This window comes from Haemaphysalis longicornis, unplaced genomic scaffold (assembly GCF_048455015.1).
Source record: "Haemaphysalis longicornis isolate Haplotype H1 unplaced genomic scaffold, Haemaphysalis longicornis Haplotype H1 scaffold_1, whole genome shotgun sequence".
NCBI lineage: Eukaryota > Metazoa > Arthropoda > Arachnida > Ixodida > Ixodidae > Haemaphysalis > Haemaphysalis longicornis.
In genome coordinates this window covers 216,341,378-216,363,468 of record NW_027526203.1, presented here as the reverse complement: position 1 = coordinate 216,363,468, position 22,091 = coordinate 216,341,378, and the positions used below count along the sequence as shown (strand labels likewise).

At 46.0% G+C, this 22,091-nt stretch overlaps 2 protein-coding genes across 2 annotated transcripts; one reads left to right on the top strand and one right to left on the bottom strand.

The window, feature by feature from the left end:
• Nucleotides 1-1,082: 1,082 nt before the first annotated feature.
• LOC144141911 (uncharacterized) lies at nt 1,083-5,654 on the bottom strand. Its single transcript, XM_077673378.1, has one exon. The coding sequence runs from the start codon at nt 5,291-5,293 to the stop codon at nt 2,330-2,332; it is 2,964 nt and encodes a 987-aa protein (XP_077529504.1). The 5' UTR covers nt 5,294-5,654; the 3' UTR covers nt 1,083-2,329.
• Nucleotides 5,655-5,861: 207 nt separating this feature from the next.
• LOC144141922 (GPI-anchor transamidase-like) lies at nt 5,862-20,968 on the top strand. Its single transcript, XM_077673381.1, has 9 exons — nt 5,862-6,022; nt 6,430-6,596; nt 6,694-6,829; nt 6,963-7,074; nt 9,397-9,493; nt 11,444-11,561; nt 13,970-14,080; nt 19,248-19,423; nt 20,796-20,968. The coding sequence occupies exons 1-9, from the start codon at nt 5,948-5,950 to the stop codon at nt 20,872-20,874; spliced, it is 1,071 nt and encodes a 356-aa protein (XP_077529507.1). The 5' UTR covers nt 5,862-5,947; the 3' UTR covers nt 20,875-20,968.
• Nucleotides 20,969-22,091: the final 1,123 nt, after the last annotated feature.

Genomic DNA, 22,091 nt, shown 5'->3' with positions numbered 1-22,091 from the left:
AAAAAGGGCGTTACATATATTCGATGGTTATGAACACCCGCATAAAGAACAACTCATTGGCCAAGATTAAAAAAAAAGCCAAGATGCATTTTTTTTTGTAAATTAGCTTCAGAAACTTATGCAGTTCCCACTTTCTTCCAAGTCAGCTACAGCTACATTTTGTCAGTTAGAGTACACATGCAGTTAAATTTACGCCATTGTACAGTACTGTAAGCAGAATGACAACTAAAAGTTTCACATTGTAGTTCGAGTTTTTAAGTTACTGCCTCCAAAGGCTGCTCTGGAAAAGCTCTCTGTGAGGCTAGGGCAACAACTTTTAATAATAAAATGTTCTATAGAAAACAGGCCTATTCGCTTTTGGACTATATAGTTGGCAAGTAGAAAGTATTGAACTCAATATAAAAATGTTCATCTCAAGGGTTGTTGAAGTCAGCCAAAACCACAATGAGTTAAGCACACCAGTCCACATCTGCCCCATCCACAATTTTTTCTATTTTTTTTTCCTGGAAGTAAATCTTTGAAGGTTCACTTAGTCAAGGGGCAATGACACGTAAAAATATCGAACAGCCACTTTTTGTTTTATATTTACTGAAATCTTACAGCTGTGGTGGCTCAGAGCAGATAGTCATTCCTTCCACCAGAAATTACGTGAACAAGCCAGTGCTGAAGCCCCTACATCCAATTTCTAGAAGTTTAGGCAGCCCTCCAATAAAAAATAAATTGAGCTCGAGCAGCAAGGAAGTGCAGCATGGTCAACTTCAAATCCTTTTTTGCCTGTGGCGTCTCCACTAGTAGTAGTTTATTCTCCAAATTCTGTGTGAGAAATTCTTGAATTTCTTAGGTTTTAAGTTTTCTTTTAATAGTTCCGCCTTTTGTTTTGCACATTGCCACCAGACACGTTTCGAGATGAAATTGGTACTAGGTACACACTCCCCCTAAAAATAGTTTACCATGTTTCAGTGCAACAAATTTCCAAGAAACAAAAATACCGCTCATAACGCACTACATGGTCCATATGAAAATGCGAGTTTTATACATATACCTCCGTGAAGCACATAATATAATGTACAGACACATGCACATTGGTGGTTTTCTAGATTTATTGAGAAAGAAACAACTATTAACTGGATTATTGTGTTTCCTTGTGATGGTGGTCCGTACATCAGGGGAAACAGCTGGAAGCAGTTCAACACGAATATAACTCAGAATAACTTCCCAGCAATAGCCATCTTAGGAAAGGTGAATGTCAAAAGTGCAAGCAGTTCCCTCGTGCCATGCAAAAAAAGTAACAACACCTACATTAAAAATGACTGGGCAAATTTCGGCCCTTGAAATTAGAAGTAAAAGAGCCACTGTAGCTCTCACCACAGCTATTCATACGTCTATTCCAGTGTTAAGCAGTAGTCGAACGTATCAAACTCAGATAACCTTTTCACCCATAGCTGTCAATAAAGAGAAGAATGTGAAAAGTGCTCACGGTTCACTTGTGTTGTGCAGAACAACAACAGCAAAAAAAAAAAAAAAACCCCAGTAAAAAACAACTTCTGCAATTTTCCAGCTCTTGAATAAAAAGAAGAGCTGGCTACAGCTCTCACCTCAGCCATTCATACATCCATTTTAGTGTTAAACAGTAGTGGAACGTATCTAATTCAGAAAAAATTTTCAGCAATAGCCGCCAATGGCAACAAAAATGTCAAAAGTGCAAATGATTCGCTCGTGTGGCACAGAAAAAACAAACACGTTAAAAATGGCTTTCCAGCTTTTGAAACCAAAAGTAGGACAACCCGCTGTAGCTTTCAACACAGCCGCTGAAATGTCCATTCTGGCATTAAGCTGTAGTGGCAACAGCAGCAATGCCACCAGAGTGGAAACTGAACGGAAGGTGATGACATAAAAAAAAAAAGCAATAACGCAACACACAATAGGCACAAAACTTTGCTACAGATGCTGTGGCCAGAAGACTATTCGAGCGGGTGCGGGCCTTAAAGTTACACATTGTATTCCACGGCCGGTATGCTCTTTGCACTAGCATCCAAAATTTAACTTGCGCACACAATAGCTGGCTTTGCTCCTTGAATTGCAGATAGGTCCCTGCTTGTAGGCCTATGAGCTTCAAACGCCCACAGTACAAATGGTATGCACACCAAACACTCTAATTCTCATTAAAAAACATAAGCTCTAATTATAGGCCTGCTGCACTTGAACTAAGACGATGGACTTGGTGTCAGCACCAGTAAAACAACATCTGCATTCAACCAAGGGGCAACTCTCTTGGCCCTGATAAAAGATGAACAACATGATAAAAAAAGGTAACATGTTTAAAATGGTTCTACATTGGTGCAGCCGTTTCCCTGAGCTGCAACAAAACCACTTCGTTCCCGTTGTGTGCATCTTGCTCACTGACCACCTGGACATTTTCCCCAACCGCCTGTATGAACTGGCCATTGACGATTTCCATGCCTTCCTGGGCAATAATCTCCATCGCCTGCTCAGTGGACACGATCTGAATGCCATCTTCGCCAACCACTTGAATGGCACCCTCGCCGACCACTTGGATGGCATCCTCGCCGACAATCTGCATCCCTTCTTGGCCGATGACCTGTATGGTCTCTTCGTCCTCCACGACCATGCTGTCTTCCATTAGCTCAATGGCCTCGCTGCTGTCGGCCGCCTGCAGGTTCTGCTCCTTGAGGACCACCGCATTGTGGACGTTCTTGAGGTGCCTCTTGAGGTCAAAGATGGACACGCAGCCCTTGCTGCAGAAGGGGCAGCTGACCTTGAAGCGGCGCGTGTGCATGACCACCTGGTGGGTGCGGCAGCCCACGTACGACTGGAAGCAGCGGTCGCAGTGCTTGCACTTGTACTTCTCGTTGGTGTGCTTGCGGAGGTGCTGCGAGAGGGCCAGCTTGGAGCCCAGCTTGCGCTGGCAGTAGCTGCACTGCAGCGACTCGCCCTCCGTGGATGGGTGGTGGAAGGCCATGTGCGCCTGCTGGCTGCTCAGGTACTTGAAGCGGATGCCGCACACGTCGCAGCCCAGGGGCCAGTTCTCCATGCGCGAGTTGGCCGCCTGCTGGCGGGGGCGCTTGGCGTGGTGGTGCTGCTGCTTGTGGAAGGTCAGCCCCTGGGGGGCACTGAAGCGCTTGTTGCAGTCGGTGCACTCGTACGGCGTCTTGCCAGAGTGGCGCAGCTGGTGGTTCTCCAGGTAGCCCTGCGTCTCAAACAGCTGGCCGCACACGGTGCACGTGAAGCCCCACTTCTCCTCGTGGGCCGAGAGGTGCTTGTCGAAGCGCTCCTTGATGAAGAAAACGCGCGAGCACAGGTGGCAGTGGAGCTTCTGGTGCAGGTGGCGGCGTGCGTGGTGGGCGGTCAGCTCAAAGCGGAACACAAAGCCCCGGTTGCAGACGTCGCACGTGAATGGGTACGTGCCCGTGTGGCTGTACACGTGGCGCCGGATGGTGCGTTCGCTGTACGAGCTGAAGCCGCACTCCTCGCACTGGAAGTTGTGGATGAGCCCCAGCGAGGCCACCTCCTCCTCGCTGAGCTTGGACCGGTGGCTCATGACCAGGTGCTGCTGCAGGTGGCGCTCGAAGTAGAAGCGCTTGGAGCAGTGGGCGCAGGCAAACGGCAGCAGCCGGGCATGCACAGCCTCCTCGTGCCGCTTCAGGAACTGCTTGGCCGTGAACACCTTCGGGCACTGGGTGCAGGGGAAGCGGCGCCGCTCCACCTGCGTGTTGTGCTTGCGCGTGTGGATGTACAGGCTGGCCTTGCCGCGGAACCGTGACGGGCACAGGCCACACGCGTACGGCTTGACATTCGGGTCTCTGTGGTGTTGCTGCAGGTGCCGAACTAGAATCTTGCGATGGGTCATCACTTCATTGCACACATTGCAGTGGTAGTCCTTGAACCCTGGCACTGTCTGGCTGGGGGTTACTTTCACCACGTGGCTACTGTTGTGTGCCGCATATTCTTCCTCATTGCAGAACACAAGGGTGCAGCGTCGGCAGGCGTACACTCCTGCGTTGGGGTGCTCCTCGGAAATGTGGCTGCATACCTCCCGAAAGTTCATGCCCGTGCACTTGTTGCAAATTGTGCACCGAAACTTGGCCACATCCGTGTCACCTGCGGGGTCTCTTTCAACTCCACTAAACAAAGAATAGTCATCCGGATATGTGTCAAGCTTCTCAGCATGGTGCTTTGACACATGCTGCCTGTAGAAGTGACCCGTCAGGTACACCTCGGAGCAGAACTCGCAGAAAAAAATTTCCTCCTCACCAGGGGAGGAGTAAGAACGCCTCTCTGGGCACGAGAATTCCCCCAAGTTTGCCTGAGACTCAGCTGTCCTGTGTGTCTTTGCCCTAGCGTCTGCTTTGGAGGCCACCTCTGGTGACAGGGAAACCTTCTTCGTATGCGGCTTGGCCTTGTGGCCCAGGAGCTCCCTCTTGGTGATGAAGCCCTTCTTGCATTCGGAGCAGCGGAAGGGAAGCCGGTTCCGGGGAAGATGCGACCACATGTGGCGCACCAGGCCGAACTTGGTGGGGAACTTCTTGTTGCAGTGCTTGCATTCCTCGAGCACGCCGTGCTCCAACGCCCGGTGTTTCTGCAGCTCCGACTCAAAGTGAAAGGACGTCAGGCACTGCGCGCATGAAAACGAGCCTACCTCGTCACCGTCCGACACCGTACCAGCGCCATCCCCGACGTCGTCGAAGGGCGAAGTCGGCCTAGAGCCCACTGACGCCTCTCCCGCATCACTGTCACTGCGGTCTTCGGCATCACCGTTCGCTTCCGCAGGCACCTTTCCCGCCGGTTCGACCGATACTCGAGACCGCGCCTTTTGGCCGGCCTTTCCAGAAGGGGCGTCGACGTTGTCCACGTCCTCCTCGTTTTCTTCCTCCGCGTTCGCGTCGACGGCCACTGGAAACTGGGGCGGCGGAGGGGCTTGCCTTTGCTGCTGCTGTTGCGGCGGCGGCGGTGGCTTCTTGAGAAGACTCACAGTCTTGTTGGGCCTGGGGACTTGCGGCATGTGGGCGCCGTCTTTAACGAGTGAAATACGGATGAAGCACTGCGGGCTGCCCTCGACGAGTGGCGACGAGACGCGGAATTTCTGGCTCACCATCCGGGCGAACTCTTCGGTGAACTTGGTGGCCTTGTTGACGGGTTCACCCCTCTGGAAGGCACCGAACACAAGACACACCGAGCCACCCTTGGGAACGCCTTGCGGAAACACCAGCTCTGCCGTGAACGGCTCAATGTCGAAGTTCAGGTAGATGAACGTGCGCTGTTCGTTGCTCGCCATCGCCGACTGCGCGCACGGGCAAGACCCCTCGGTGCAGCTTTGTGGCGGGAAGAAACGCGCTAGAGGGGCTCGCTTGCGCACTGTAATGCTTCGTCGTCAGCTTTGTTCTCCACGCACATTTTCGCGGCAGTTGGGAGCCTGAGTGCGCAGTCAGCGACAGGAACGGATACCTAGGCGTTCCGGTTAACTGAAACCAGTGTTCGCGGCACTCACTGATGATCAAAGCGATGCCGCGCAAAATACTGGAGATATGAACGCTACTAGCGCGTTCCCATCAGAAATACTCGTTCGGAATATTGCATCAACTGTTTCCGCTTATCCCTCTTGGTGTTTTTGAGTACTGGATTGGATTGGCTGACAGAAAAAGTTCATTCTTTAGCTGATCGCAGTAACAAAACAAGCAATCGAAGCAGTAAAAGTACTTATTTTTATTGACTATAGGGTATGTATTATTTTTAATCTACGTAAACTTGGTAGGATTTAAGCATAGAGTTCCTGTTGAAGGTGGCAACTGGAAATATTCACTGTACAGTGCACTCTACCACTCTATTTCCGTGAGCATTTCCATCGGTACTGCATCACCGATAGCAGCGTCTGTAAAAAAAAAGAAAAACTGCAAGCGAACTGTGAATTTCTCTCAATGTTTGGTTGAAGATGGATTTGTGGATGTTCAATTTATACGTTATTGTAGCTGTGATTCAATGTACTGTCTTGCCTTGTCAATCTGAGGTCAGTAATCGCTATTTTTGCGTATGTAGGGAGTACTGCGCGTGGTTTCAAGTTTAGGAGTTAGTAGCGTTACTTCAATCATTGCTAAAGTTACGTCCAGATGTAGCCATGACCAAAGTAATGCCCGATTATCTATAATTATTGGTAGTAATTAATAATTACCCTTTACTCTCCTATTCAGTGAGCGGAGCAGTTAGGCCCGTTGGGCAAAGATTCAGGCAGACTGCTCACCGGGAGTTGTGTGAAGCGGTCGGGATCTGGACTGGAGCGTCTGGACGTAACTTTATCAATAATTATAGTTTAGTATGTGCGTAACACTGGTTACAGCCTTGATGTTTTCGATTGTGCGTTTAGTTCTCGGCAGCGTGATGTCCTGTGAATGGGACCATTCTTCCTTTCCCGACCAGCATGCCAGTGATTCCGTCGATGCCAAGGTCTCCGAATTTTTCAAATCCGGCCACACCAACAACTGGGCTGTTCTGGTATGCACCTCGAGGTTTTGGTTCAACTACCGACACGTCGCCAACGTGCTTTCAATCTACCGCAGCGTCAAACGCTTCGGCATTCCCGATAGGTGCGTGAATCCATCTGTAACCTGCGAAGCGCATGATCAATGCTTTTTAAACGAAACTGTGTTCATCCGCTATTAATCTATTTCACTGAACTTGCAGCCAGATCATACTGATGATCGCTGACGATATGCCATGCAATTTCCGGAACCCTAAGCCGGCCACTGTGTTCAACAATGCTCACCACCACATCAACGTTTACGGCGACAACGTGGAAGTTGATTACAGGGGCTACGAGGCAAGTGTGTCGCAAGAAGTTGTGCTGACAATTGCAGCTGCATGAAAATGCCTAAGGCACAGACAGTCTAACCCCTCAAAATACAACAGCCTACACAAATCAGTGTGTTTTTTTCTTCTGCTACATCTCGCAGGTCACCGTGGAGAATTTCATACGTATCTTAACGGGGCGTCTGCCTGCCAACACTCCTCGTTCCAAGCGTCTTCTCACTGACGAGTATAGCAACATCCTTATCTACATGACGGGTAAGAGCCACTGCTTAAAAATGTTCGCTTGGAGTGGAGTTTTTACTGCGAAGCAGTATACCTCTAACCAGCCAAAGAAATTTTCATGTCCGCGTCAGCAGAAAACTCCCAGGCCACTACTTGCTACACAAACATACATCCCAGGCTGCTACTGGCCACACCCTGGCTACACAAATGAACTGCTGGCACCACCACCAGGGATCGAACCTGGGCCCGCGTAATGAAGAGGAGCTAGACCGTATCATCTTGGCGACTAAGCTATACCCAGATGTGTTGCAGGAGGAGACCAACTGTTGTTTGGATTCAGCGCCTGGGGAGCGGGAGGGCGATGCATGAAACAAGAGTGAAGGGGAAGCAGTGAGAGAGATGATGCCAAAGCCGCAGTGTCGAAAGACGCTAAAAGTGGCCGCCAGAAACGGTGCGTTCCAAACTGCGCAGTAGGGTGCTGGCACATGCGACATGAAAGCAAGCAAAAAAAGAACAGAACTCCCACTCGTGCAGTTCAGGCAAGGGGTGCATGAGCAGTGCGAGTGTGGGAAATTTGAATTCATTGGACAAACCTCCGTTACATTCATCAAGAGAGGAGTGAGACAGGGAGGCGAAAAGCGTGATGGGTGGTAGCAGTGAGCAGATGCCACATGTGTGAATTTAAGCGACGCCACATGGGTAATCGCTTTGGGTGTCGTTTACAGCTTCGCAGTCCAACCACCTTCACAGCGTGGATTGGAGCCAATTTTTATCTTTAAGCACAGCAGCTACAAGACAAATTTGCTTTTGATGACTTCACATGAGCTTGGTGCTTCGGTTTCTTGAATAGGAAAAAAATGGCAGGAGCCCACTACCCCAGTTACGTACCGGATGTGAAGCATTGGGTACGGGCCACATTTTGTAGGTGCTGTTACTTCTCATCCTAGAGCCTTCATTGTGTATCGGTGACACTTGGCGGCTGCACAGTGCCGTTTCCTCTTGGGTAGCTCCTCTTCTCCTTATGGTGGTTGCCTGTGAAGCACCCATCTTATCTGACGCAACGAGTGGCTCAAGATCGGTGTTATAAACAGTTCGCAATGCAAGCACAGATGTCAGCATAACTGCAATGCACCACTTCAAAATTGTTTTTGAGCAACTGCCTTGTAACCTGGGTGTGAATGTGAAGGAGTGTGTACTGCCGCTCCTCTGTCCATGTGGGTGGGTTTAGCTCCTTGTGCCGCAGAAAATCAAGTGTGAGCACAGATGGTCCATGCACACGCAGCACGAGTTTAGCTTCTCGCACTGTGGGCGATCTGGTGCGAGCACTGACTGTGCAAGCATTCTCTGCCCCCTTCAATGCGTGTGCAATTGTAAACACTTAACTTCTTTTGTTAAAAGTTCAGATGCGCCAGAAAGCGGATCGTGATCGCGGTAGCTAAAGTATGCTCCACATTAAACTGGCCTTGTTGATGAACCTACACAGTTATCAACCAACTTTGTGGTGCTGCACTACCATATTTCTTCAAGACATAAAATCATATTTGTTGCCCTTGGCGTTGTTGCTATTATTGCCACCGCTGCTGCTAAGATTAGTGGTAATAGGGTAGCTGAAGCCTCATGACTCGGCTATTGTGGAAGTGCTGAAGCGGTTTAGTGACTTGTAACTAAACGCCAGTTACTATAGATTTATACGTGCAGCTGCCATTGTGTCGTGGTGGCTAAGGCATTGCACTACTGAGCGTAAGGTTACATCTTCAATTCGAAGCTGTGGCACCTTTTTTTTTATTATTGGCAGCAAAAAGGTTCATATGTACAATAAGATTTCGGCACGCGCCAGAGACCAGGCCCTCCACTACACTATGCCGACTTGTGACCCAGTGGTAGCTTCATTAAAAAGTAAAGTTCTGCTTGCTTTTTTGACCTAGGTGAAAGCGCTCAGCACCTATTTGCATCCTGGAAAACCTATGTAATCTATTACTGTGCAGCTTCACTCTGAGATGGGCTTGGTATTTCACATTTTGAATGCAGCAACAAAAAGAAATCAAGGCAGGAATTACTGCACTGATTGTATATTGTATGTAAAGCATTAATGAGTTAGATGAGTTGGATTCGCATGAGTTGGATTCTCCTCATGGGTAACTTCATCAGAAGTGGCACATACACTTTCTCGCTGCTCACCAGCCTTATGGGAAATAGATCCAGGAAAAATTTGGTGGAGGAAGAGAGCACCTCCACACAGAAAGCCTCGCATTTCAGACATTTCCTTGCATCACTTCCAGAGTGGGAAGTGTGTTGTGCGAAGGCATCCCAGGGCAGCCATTTTCTGATGTGCCCTCGACATTGTTTACTGCTCAGGTCATGGCGGCGATGGATTCCTCAAGTTCCAGGACTCTGAGGAAGTCACCAATGTTGAGCTGGCCGACGCGTTCGAGCAGATGTGGCAAAAACGAAGGTTTGTTGTTGCTGTGCCGAAGCCGACACTCGGTGCTATCATCTTTAGTGCTTGTTTCTAAAATTGGTTGGCAGCTGTGAGGCCTAACAACATTTATAAGGTATTTAGGCCCTACTAAAAAAGAAAAGGTGACGGCACTAAACAAGAATAAGGTGTGTGTACCTCGTAAATGTACAACATAGTAGTGGGCAAGTCAAAGACTCCAGTAGGCTTGTGTGGCGACGCCTTGCAGCAGCGACAGTTTCACAAACAGGCATTGGCATCTAACATGCAGCCAGTAACTTGATTGAAAATGTGAGATGAAGGAGAAAAAACAAGAAGCGTAACAAAAATGGAAGCCTGTTTAGTAGTCCAGCTCAGCAGTTCTCACAAGAAAGTGTGACCTCTCCCAGCTTACTTCGTGATTAATCCCGAGTAACATTATAAAGGACCCTTTTCGCAATATTTTTTAGAATTAAATTCACTTTTATTTTTTGTGTTCCAGACAAATTGAAAACACAGCACATGCCGTTTCAAAAACACTGCAACCTACAGCTTGGGCCAGTAGCCCAATTGAGAAGGGCAGAAAATACTAACGCATTGCAGTGTAAACGTGCAGCACTTTTTAGTTTCCTACAGACATAACCCATATGTGTGCTTCAGGACAGGTCACCATCACTGAGCACCCCAAAATGCTTTACTGAAAGTACACACTTAGTCAAAATTTTCTAGGCCAATCCTAAGCCTTTTCAACCACGAAGAATTCAAAGAATAAGCTTTACCTTTAATTATGACGAAAATATTTTATGACACTTAGAACGTTTCAGCCTTGCTCGGGACATAAGATTGTACATTGAATTTTTTGCGGCCTGGACGCTTTCGGCTTGGCTGAAAAAATTTTGACAAAGACTGTGCATATGTTACGGGACAGCAAGGGCAGGTTACGTAAACATAAGTCATTAAGTAAATAAACTGTCATTAAGGTAACTTGAATAAAAGAGGAGACAAAATAAAGCCCTAGGGGGCCCCATTCTGCAAATAAAGCTCTGCACTCTGCTCACGCCTACGCGTTACACATTGAGAATGTGTAGACCATCTAAACGTGGGGGAGAGATAAAAGTGGTTTCTGAAAACTAGCTACATATATATAACTTATTACACAAAATTCTTTGAATCAACATGTTCAAAGCTTTTTGTACATCAAAATAGAGGCTAAGTGGTAGTACAAAAAATGTCATTTTTAATGCCTCCTTTATAGAGTTGAATATCGTGAGCCCGTTCTAACACACATTGTAGCACAACGGAGTCAGTGATGCTATTCAACAAAAACAATAGTACATGCGTTAGCACAGAGTTCTTGGAGATGTCTCCAATGTAAACGTTATCTAGTACAGCGTTTTTGTTATGGTTGAGGCTCAAACCAATGGTAACTAGACCTGGCCCTGTCAGTGAGCACAAAAAAAAAAAAAAAAAGGTTCTTAACAAGGCACTCTGCATGATGGCGATCTTGGAAGCGCAGTGGAATAGTCATCACAAAACACTCTGGGAAAGTCATCTGCCAAGGAATGTGAACTTTGAACGTACAACTGTAATTACGGAACTTAGCTTGTGCTTTGGGGAAACCACAGCTCCTGTGAATGGCAAGTTGGCTCATGCTGTCTTGACATGTCTGGCCATGTTAGTTACAGTTTGAGGCATTTTCTTTGCAAGCTTAGAGTACAGTGGCTGTAGAGGTTTCGACACAATATTGGCTGGCTATCAAGTACTGATAGTTAATGCTCGGTGCCAGTACCATGGTTTTGTTGTGTGTACCTTGCTGTTGCACCTCTGCAAGGTCAACATGAGCCCTTGTATAAAGCCCCACATGCAAAGTAAGTAAATAACCTGTGGTGTGCTTTCAGGCAGAAGTGAACTGGTCTTTCGGTCAATGCATACGTAGTGCCAAACCTGCAGGTGTATCCTTGTATGCAGGTACCACGAGATCTTCTTTGTGATTGACACATGTCAGGCAGAGTCGATGTTCAAACGTTTCTACTCGCCTAACATCCTCGCCATGGCTAGCAGCAAGATTGGCGAAGATTCTCTCTCGGTGAGCATGGGGCGGCGTTTTGTTTCTCTGGAACAGTTGCTGGGAAGCCAGCTGCCAGCTCCCATACCTGTGGAATGGAAACTCGCGAGCAGTTTAGTGTGATTGCTTGCTAGGGCTTCCGTTTGCCTTTGTTGGCTCCTGCAGTATTCTGCAGAATAAACAAACCTTGAGTAGAGCAGCTAGAAATGACTATTCAGCACGAGTTTGAAAAGAGTCGCCACTTTAAAGTAGTGAACATTGTGTGATTGCATTACCATATTAAAGCGTATAATATGTAGGCCATGTTCTGAGTTTTTCCAGCCAATTTACATGCATTTCTAAACAAGAAAAGTGTGCCATAAAGTGTGTTTCTCTTGCACCATCCTCCTTGCCAATTTGCTACGTTGGCTATGATGGCGCACTGGCAAGTTGTGGTGCTAAATTTAGCGTGTTGCTATCATGTCTGACCTATGCAACCTGTGCATGGAAAAAACAAAAAGGTAATATTTAACCATGGAATTCGAAAAAAATGTAAATTTTGAAGGCTGAGATGCTTAGCATGAAACCACATTGCAAAGCAATCTGATGTCATTACAGTAGTTGCAGTAGCCATGGATGATGAATGGTGTCTTCTCATCTGCTGCAAATTACAGATAAACTAACGGCCTAGATGGGGGCTAAAGAGCCAATTAACAAATTGTATCGTTAAACTTCGTGTCAGTGTCCCTTTAGCGTCACTTTATGGGGAGGGTTTGGAAAGGCTGTGATAGCTTTGTAGGTGGAGTAGTGACTGCATGCTGGAAAAATCGCTCCTGTAAGTTGATTTAGTTTTTCAAGTCACCTTCACCGTAATGGCAGTGCCGTGGCCTGTGTGGTATCATATTTGGTTGAGCGTGCGCAACTGGTGTCGCCAGGATTTGTTATGCTGTGAGATGTGGTGGGTGGATTGTGTGTGTCAGTTTGGTTAGTATTTTGATTTGAGTGAGAGGAAGGGCAGTTGAAGCAACAAAATGGATATTTTTGTGTGTGGTCACCAGCACATAGGGGGTTGTCATTTCTTCTAGTGTATTGCTTAAAAGTTGAAACTTCGGCAAGTTAGAAGTTTGTTTAAAGCAAGGATATCATTCAATCTTGCAATAGGCATGACATGTTTGGCATTCAGTAAAGTTTCGTAAACATTGAGTGGGGGAAACGGCTACAGAGCATGTTGCGGGTAATTTCGGCAGTGGCAGTGGCTGTTTCTTTATTCCCCGTCTTGTTGACTACTGTGTGCTTCTAGAGGGTGTTACATCAATAAATGGAACACTTTAGAATTTTTTCCAGCATGAAAAGGTGCTCCATTCATGCTAAAACTTCACACGAAGGTCGCATTTTGTGGTCTATTTTGTTTTTGCTTATGGTTAAAAACGATTTTTGCTTATGGTTAAAATGGCACCACCTGCAACATGCAAAACAAAACGTGTGATGGTGATTCACGGTAAAAAGGAGCCAAATGAGGCAGCAGATGATCAGAAAACCTGTTTTGTGGATGAGAGCTCGTATGAATCATAGTGAAGTATTCCTGCGGTTCATCGTTGTCAATACCAGTCATACTGTTGCAGATCGTCTGTCGTCTGCTGTGCCAGGGTACCTTGCTTTCCGAAATAAGGCTCGCAATTCTTTGTCCACGTTTGTTGCTTTGTTCTCGTTTTATTATTCTGTTCGTGCATGTCTGTGCTTGTGACATGTCGTCATGAGATCATTCACTGCAGGTGAACAGGCTGCCTTTTCGCCTACCGTGAATGGTCTCATGACGCCATGTCATAAGCACAGACATGCATGCACAGAATAATAAAACGAGAGCAAAGCAACAAACGTGGACAAAGAATTGTGAGCCTTATTTCGGAAAGCGAGGTAACCTGGCACAGCAGACGACAGACGATCTGAAACCGGATGACTGGTATTGACAACGATGAACGGCGATGAACGATGATACGTATGAGCTCTTATGCAACTATTTGTGGCCATCATAAACTATCGACAAAAGAGGTTTTCTGATTGTCTGCTGCCTCATTTGGCTCCTTCCTACCGCGCATCGCCATCGCGCGTTTCGCTTTGCATATCCCAGGTGGCGCAGTCGTTCCATGATCAGTTTGCACGTCCTAATTGACCATCATTTCCCCATAGGCGAAAATCGTTTCTTATTTATTTTCAGAAGAAACAGGTGAGTACCGTAATTATTTCCGATGTCATACAAAATAGACCACAAAATGCGACCTTTGTGGGAAGTTTGAGCTCGAATGGAGCAACGGTTCGTACAGGAAAAAATTGTAAAGTGTTCCATTTATCAATGTAACACCCTGTATAGTGCATGTGGTTTTTGTGCTGATTATCCTAGCCTTTTCTGGGGCCCACCACACTGCCACATTCTTGCTCCTTTTTGCTTGCAGCATCACGGCGATCCAACAATCGGTGTCTACGTGATCGACCGGTTCACCTACTACGCTCTCATGTACCTTGAGGAAGTCACACCAAACAACACCAAGACCATGGCCCAATTTGTGAGTTTTGCTGTCACCAAAGCCACCAGGCTGGGTAGAAAGTTCTTGCCTGCATTGATGCTGAATTTTCCTGCGGGTGTGAAAATGAACGAAAAAGTTTTTGATGTGTCTATACATGCATCGGCTCAGTATACAGCACTTTATTTTAGGGTTTGGCTTTCTGTATTGTACATTTTGGTGTCGATAGTGGCTTTCTGTAGATGCTTTACAAGCCAAAGCATATAAAATTGTGAAAGTTAGTTTTGGAGCTTCTCTTAGCAAGTTCTTGGGAAAATGGTCCCAATCATAACGGATGTGTAGGAACACAATGCTGCTGTTAGTGCACAAAATGTTTAACCAAGGTAGCATTGTTTTCCGTGGGAGCAGAGCAAGTTGTGCAAGGCATCAGAAATTTACAGGCTACTGAAAAGAAGCGATTGCTGGGGTCATTGTGATACATGAATGGTGACAGCATGGAGGAAAAAACAAGGTATATATATGAAAATTTTAATTTTGATGGGCCGTTACCGAAAAAAATAGCAGTTCGGGTACGAGTAAATTTATTTCGTTCCGGTACAGTTCCAGTTTGACTGAATCACGTACCGAACCGGTTTGAGGAGTTTTATTATTAGTGATTTTTTTTTAGAGTTTAAAACCACCATAAAAATCAAATACAATTTTTCTTCATTCACAATGCTGCTTTTTCAAATAAAAGTGGTGCAATTTTAAAGTCAACTTTAAACGATTAGGCCAATATTCGAGAAAATGTACCATCCATTTTTTCGCCCAGCACTTCTGTTGTCCTAGAAATTATATAAAGCCACTGGTAAAAGACGTGACTGTGGGATTTATTGGTGCATCTTGTTCTTTTTTATTGCACCCCCTCAATGCTAACAAGGAGGTAGGACACTGCTAAATCTGTTTCAGATATTTCCCCTATTATGTCACTGCAGATGTTCCATGGCAGAAAATTTGAGCATTTGTTGATATTTCTTATCTTTTCTTGTTAAAACAAAGTCTCTGAGGCCACAAAGAAGTTGCGCAAGTTACCAAAGGCTAGTTTACAAAGCAGTGCAAGGTTGGGTTTTGTCTTCAGGTCTATTTAGTGTCCCAAGCAAAGTTTTTCCACCTCAAGCACACATGTGTGCTCATGCATGCATGCACAAATCCTTCCAACCACCTGTGAAGAGCAGTATTTCCTGTACAAGGAGACTATTATACAAAAGACTCTAGTGGTAATCAGTGAACTCCAATGTCTGGTACCACCTCACAATTCTGTGATATATATAACCTCTCGAACTTCGAATTGACAGCCTAATTTCGCATTGACACGTGTCTTAGAAATTTACTCCTGCGGACCCCATCCGGAATTTTTTTTGCCTTCTGGTTGAGTACCAATTGCCTCGCTTGTTCAAAGTCGATGCTTCAAACAAATAATAACATATGGCTCCTAGTCAGTGCAAGTATGCGTGTCTTTCTTCCTGTGTTGTGCTGTTGTGTTCGTTGTCGTGAATGCTACAAGTGAAACATTTAGGGCTTGAGCCTTGGCCTGTGGCCAGAATATTCAACAACGCTGTGGCCTGATTGCACCTGCACAGTCCCAGCGAGGGCAGGGCAAAGCCGGTCTTTCATCTACGCTGATGGCGTTTGCATTTGGTGCAGCGGCACTTGTTACTTGTCGATTCAAGCTGAGCTCCAAGCCGGCATTGGCAGCATTGAGAAGTTTCTACGTGCGCGAGGGATGGATGTCTCTGCAGCAAAATCAGCCGGATCCCTCGAGAGAAATGTCACAAGTTCCTTGGTATAAACATTGACACGTCGCTCACATGGTGCTGACATATTGATTACAATGTAGACCATTTATAACTTAACTGCTTATGGTGTGGGATCGGATATACATAATGCAGGTTTTTCTGACCACCGGTTCACCTCCCATAGAACTCAATGCATAAGCATACCGCTTAATTCGGGGTTGCCTGGAGAACAATACTGTTTATGGTGCGTTTTTTTGGCAGGCCCGCTGATCACCTGGCGCAGCTGGGGCATCGTTTGAGGGTCGCGAGATAAAAAAAAAGACGGAACCAGTCATGTGACGCAGCTCACGCTAGGCATTGTTTAGATTGCGCGTTCTGTTCGTACTCACGTGATAACCAGAACTGCCCTTGCTTGAGGGCGGCAAACAGGAGCAGTATGGAGGGAATTTCGCTTGAGGCACCTCGTAAGATAGGGAGCCCCCTCCCCCCGCGTGTTGCAAGTTTTTTCTACTAGAACGTTGTTTAGATAAGCAACTGCCCTTTCACTTTTCGAACATCTCGAGATAGTGAGCCGTGACACTAGAGGTTTCCACTACCTGTATGTTGTGCTGGCAACCGCCTTTGGCATTGCGAATGCAAGGTGCGGAGGAAAAAAATTCCGCTTGCGTTCTTATCCCGTTCCTAGGCATCCGTTCATAGACGCTAAGAAACGTAGCCGCGGTACTTCAAAACACGAACACAAAGGAAGTTAAAGCCGCAGTTGCTGTTTGTCAGACCTTCCAGCAGCTTGTAAGAAAGACCCTGCAGCAGCGGCTGATGTGGAAAAAAAATAAGACCGCACCTCTGTTTTTAAGAGACCTTCGTTTGAGTGATGATAAAGAAAGAATGATTAAAAGGTAGGTTGCGATGTGGTTTCATTCACGCATGGTTTGGTTATTGTTACCATGCTTTGATTACCACTTATGGTGCATATTTTCGCAGCTCCTGCAACATACGTCATAAGCGGTCTACACTGTATTTGCAGGAAAGGGCATCATGTGTAATCCAAGTTTTATTTACCTCGCAGGCACCCGATGGGGTTGTTCATCTGATTCTATGCTTCGGCTGCATGCTTCACTTGTCTATCAGGCCATAGCGTATTCTATGCCTGTCCTTCATAGTTTGTCAAATCGTCAAGAGCAGTGACTGCAAGCATTGGTAACCAGAGGCCTCGGTCTCTGCCTCGGATTTCCCAGGCCAACATCGGGAAATATGGTTCTTGCAGAAGCTAGAGAGCCACCTGCAAATGCTTGGCGATTGCAGGAGGTGTGCCGCCATTACCTGTGCCTGACTGCGCAGCATGAGTCGCACCCTTTGGTTTCCCACCTTCAACAGCGTTCAGCGTCAAAGGTTCATAAGGCCATCCTTGGTAATATCATGACCCTGCCCCCTGTGTCTCAATGGCAACACAGCACTGGGTTACCTCCATGGACTGTTGCATTGACACCAATGCTGATATCACCGGGATGCCCAAAAAGTCATCTATATCTACAGTGGCAGCAAGGCAGATGACGCTTAATTACGTGCATGAACGTTATGTTGATTATGTGCATACATACACAGATGAATCGGTGACAACCACCTCGTCGTCGTCAGCTTTCACAATATGTGGCCTCCCCAAAAGGCACCTTCCCCGTGCCGTTTAGCCGCACATCACCAGAGCTGTGCAGAGAAGCCCATCACTGCTACCGGAGAACGCCAGACCATGCTTTCGACCTTCGAATTACAGTCCACTCTCAATAGTTTGAAGTCGCTAAATTGGAATTCTCAGTTTTAATTAGAAGTGATGTTCTGGCCCCGGCAATTTTACGTGCAATTTAACGGAAGGAAGTGCTCTATAATTTGAAGCTAGAACACCTTATATTGGTTAATTGGAAGTTATTTCCAATAAAAAGCATCAAGGTGGCCGTCATTTCTCGATAAAATGCAAATTTTTCAAGTGCCAAAATGGCACCGTGCTCTGTACCATGTTGGTGCCATTGCAACTGAGGCAGCGCACGGTCGATAAAGTGACAGGCCAGTTGGGACTCGCCCCAGCATACGCATCTCTCTCTTTTGAGGTCCTCAGCCTTCTTCGTTGTGCACAGCGCCATGTGAGCAGTTTGTGTGGTTCGATTGTAGCGATAACTAAACTATCATAGCAACCCACGTCGTGTGCGTGACTTGGCGACGAAAGTCGAGATTATGAATGAAATCAAGAAGCGAGACATGTTGTGGACTAACGACTGCTGTTCTTGTGCTTGTTGTTTAATTAAAAGTTGCGTTACTTTGAAGTTTCTTGCGGTAGCCGTAGGCTTTGTATAACGAGAGTCGACTGTACTTCAAAAATTTATTAGGTGTTTTTTAATAGTGCTATTCGCTTCAAAGCCAAATCGAACATTGCATTATTTGCTTCAGTATTCACAAGTTTCAAATGTATTCACACTCCTAATTCGAAGCCATATATTATTACCCCAACTGTAAGCTTGGTGTAGGTTATTAATCAGGGAAAATGTTGGTGGTCCATTCTTGCTTGTTGTAAATTTGTATTAAGATGAACCGTATGACTGTTAAGTGAGAACAAGGAAATGTTTATGAATGTGTCTTGCATTTTTTTCAAATTTTATGAAAAATAAAATTTAAGGAACCTTTTAAAAAAGTATCTGCGTTTGCTCTCCAGGATAGTGCAAACTAATTCAAACAGGGTGGGGGGGGGGGGGGGGGGCGATGAATGGTGATGGAAATAAACTGAAAGAGATAGTAAAGGAAGAATAGTGACCACAACAAGCTGGCAGTTCTCAATCTTGGAACAAAGAAAATTGCTCGACTTACAATGTGTGCATAGCACACGTCTTTGTATTTGAGTGCACACATTCTGTTTAGTAAGATTAATCGTTGATCGGCTAGTTTTCCCTGGAATTTCTAGAATGAGGAGTGCTGTACATTGTTCTCGCACAAAATAAATGGTAAATATATGGAAATTTTGTTTTGTGATGAGGAAGGCAAAAAAAAAAAAAATAATAAGTGACATGCAGCAGCTCTTCCCTGTTGGCCTTGCCCGAGAGAAAAGAGACCTTGAATTCTTTTGCAGTACTGTACAGTGTAGCAGCCATTAGCTGTACAAGATGAAAAAGTGGATCATCTTACATGAGCAGGCATGCTGTTTTGAAATAGCCTGCTCTTCAAATTGCAATGCGGTGGCAGCCATTCATTATGGCAGACCCATTCCAGCTGTGGTAGTAGTGCAGTTTTCTGCATCCCAACAGTGCCATAATTTGAGGTAGCTGCTCCCACATTGTCTTGACGCATTGCATTGGTTGGCTTCCAACCAGCCAGCAAGCAGAGTTCTGTTCCACAAGTGGTGCACGTTCCTGCGCAGCGCTGAGTGTGTGTGCGCACCGCATTCTGTTGTGCAGCTCCGTGTGTGCCCAAAGTCGGTGTGCATCTCGACAGCAGTGTCACGCAAGGACCTGTTTACGCGAAACCTGGACCAAGTTCCCCTGACGGACTTCTTTGGGAGCGTGCGCAACGTCGAGCTCAGTCATCACAGGGTCCTGCTTGGGCCCCTGCCCTCCGCACAGAGTGCGGCGCCGTGAGTATGGCAGCTGCCATTTACTGAAATGCTTGTGCAGCACACCACCAGTTGCTTAGTGCTGAGGTCTAGAGCTACACCTGGGAGAGATGAATTGACTAGCATCTTGGCTTTGATACCCTCCTGCAGTGAAAGCGGCTACCTTTACATTTATGGTCTAAGCTAAGTGTTATCCGCTGGAGAGAGAGACATGAAAAAATAAATAAATGAATAGGGGCGGGGGGGGGGGGGGTGGAAATCAAGTTCCAAGCTGTTAGGAAGCAACTTAGTGTGAAACACCGTGAAATGTTCTTTGCTTCAAACACACATTATTTCTGCCAGCGTTGTCCAACTAATGGAGGTAGTAGATGCAAGTACGAGTTAGAATTGCACATCTAGGCTTTAGATTTGCACTTGTTTATTCTACTTCAATTTTTTTTTCTTATGTCATTTTCGTGCTTTTGTTCCCACTTATAGTATAAATTTTACGAATTTATTAACCCCCCCCCCCCCCCTTCCTTCCCAATCTCAGTGCAGCTGGTGGCTGAAGAAACTGGCCTTATTTGGTTAAACCAAATTTTTAAAGATACATTAGTGAGCCGTTATTGGTTTATACAGAAAGTACTGGACCCTACCTGTAAATAAGCAGCTGCAATGTGCTGCCAGGAGTAAGGAGGTCAATAGATAGGAGGAGAGTTTCCAGTTTCATCACAGTCTGCGAGGTTGTGTTGAAGGCAATGAAAGTAGCATTTAAAGGTTATCTACAGCCATAGCACTACCTTCAGGTAAAAGCCTGGTCACACGTTATTAGTTTTATGCTTGAGACTAAATTTGCATAGAAAAGACGTGTTAAAGACAAGGGCAGCGGAGCAGGAGGCACCTAATCTACCCTTGTCAGAGTGTCTTGTGTTTACTTATCGGTTACTTTTTGTTTATAGTAGTTTAAACGAGAATTATCATTGTACAGTTGACTTAAAGGCTCCCGAATCCTGAAATTTGCGATTTGTAGGGGGCACCCTTAGCAATCCCTGCCAAGTGCTGCCAGGATCTCGCACAGGGCAGTGCTGATGCATGTAGGCTGGAGGATATGGAAGTTGGTGTCCCTGAATCAGTGTGCTCCACTTAAAGGTCACTGCTGTCTGGATAGCATAGCTTAGGCCAGGTCGAGGCTAGCTTTTTTCAACCGTCTTCTGCATGGCTGCAGGTATAAATTAAGAATAACAAGGGCTTAAAAAGCAGCAACAACCTTGCACTTTAGTTAGTATTGTTGTGTTGTCAAAGCGACTGTTGCACAATGCTTGTTGCTTACAATGTCGTGGCACATATTTACTTGCACGTCAAACGCAGATTTCAGAGGGTGTTGCGAGCCGACCCTTTGCCTTGCTCTTTCCAGGAAAAACTCGTCGGAGACGCCCGTTCTGGACAAGAAGCCAGGATGGCATAGAGTGGACCAGTTTTCTTTCTGCTCGTAGCATTAGTGTATGGATGTGTTCAATACAGTGAGCAAGGGAGGAGACCCTTCCTGTGTTGTAAATAAGCTAGAATGCATGGTGTAAATAAGCAACACTGCACTAATCTGCTGATACTTGTTTAATAAACAGATGGGAGCAGAGTTTCTATCCCTCTACCCACTGAGTGTCACTTTTAGGGCACACACACACACAAAAAAAATGTTAGCCCTTTGAAACTGGTTAGAGAGGTTAAGAAATTTGCAGGGTTGTTTACATTTCACATAAAAAAAAAAAAAAAGAGTGCCCGAAGTGCCTGAAACACACTTACCTCCACTTGGCAATGTGAGAGAAAAGAATATGTGCAACCAGCTGCACAACCCAGCTGTGCGCTCTGCCACCCAAGGTACCTTGCATCTTTTGAGGCCTGTTCATATAAATCATATTTCTTAGCTGCTACCATTAGAGCGTTCAGTTCATGTGGCACTATAGTGTGACACAAACATTGTACGAGGCTGGAAATGTTACAATCATCCAGGCATTAATGAAACACAGAGAGGTGATGGCTAACAAGTGTGAGAACCTAATAAGATAATGGGGACCTATGTTGGAGGGGAAACTCGAATGCAAAAATATCCCTTTGGTCTGCAAACTTACATGGCGGTGCGTTATAATGGCAAACCAAATGGCAAACCAGAATGTACGGATGAAGAACATGCCCAGTGCATTATGGAGTGGTGCACTCTTCTCTGCACCTCGTCCAGCATTGTGGTACAGCCACTACTACTTGCAGGATGAAGGTGGCCCTGGCTACACTGCCACTTTGTATAGGCTTGGTTGCACATACAAGGCATGCCTAGTGAACAACCGGCAGATGGAAGGTGGTGGTCCCTTCACACAGACTGTGGACAGAGAATGTTTAGATGAGAATTTTGCGACATTGCAACAATGCTGGACATTAAAAAGGTCACAGGACATTATCTGTAAAAAAAGGGGGGGCTACTGACAAAGTTGAATTTGAGCCATGTTCTCAGTAGAATAAAAAAAAAAGATTGGCCTACGATTACGATATTCCCCAATGTAAAATTTAAGGCCTTAAGGGCAGCACAAACTGCAGAGCCTTCTCTGCAACGGCACATAGCTGCTGCTTCAGTGGCACTAAGCCTCTGCTTGGGCAGCTTGCTTAACTACCGCGGCAGATAAAGCACTTTGTCTAAGAAGAAAGTCTTCGCACCATCAGC

What these genes read in the sequence shown, in the direction of transcription:
- LOC144141911 (XM_077673378.1), bottom strand. Translation starts at nt 5,293, where the DNA reads ATGGCGAGCAACGAACAGCGCACGTTCATCTACCTGAACTTCGACATT.
- LOC144141922 (XM_077673381.1), top strand. Translation starts at nt 5,948, where the DNA reads ATGGATTTGTGGATGTTCAATTTATACGTTATTGTAGCTGTGATTCAA. An exon ending in CATCCTTATCTACATGACGG is followed by an intron (nt 7,075 to 9,396) that starts GTAAGAGCCACT and finishes TTTACTGCTCAG; the next exon opens with GTCATGGCGGCGATGGATTC. An exon ending in TTGGCGAAGATTCTCTCTCG is followed by an intron (nt 11,562 to 13,969) that starts GTGAGCATGGGG and finishes TTTTGCTTGCAG; the next exon opens with CATCACGGCGATCCAACAAT.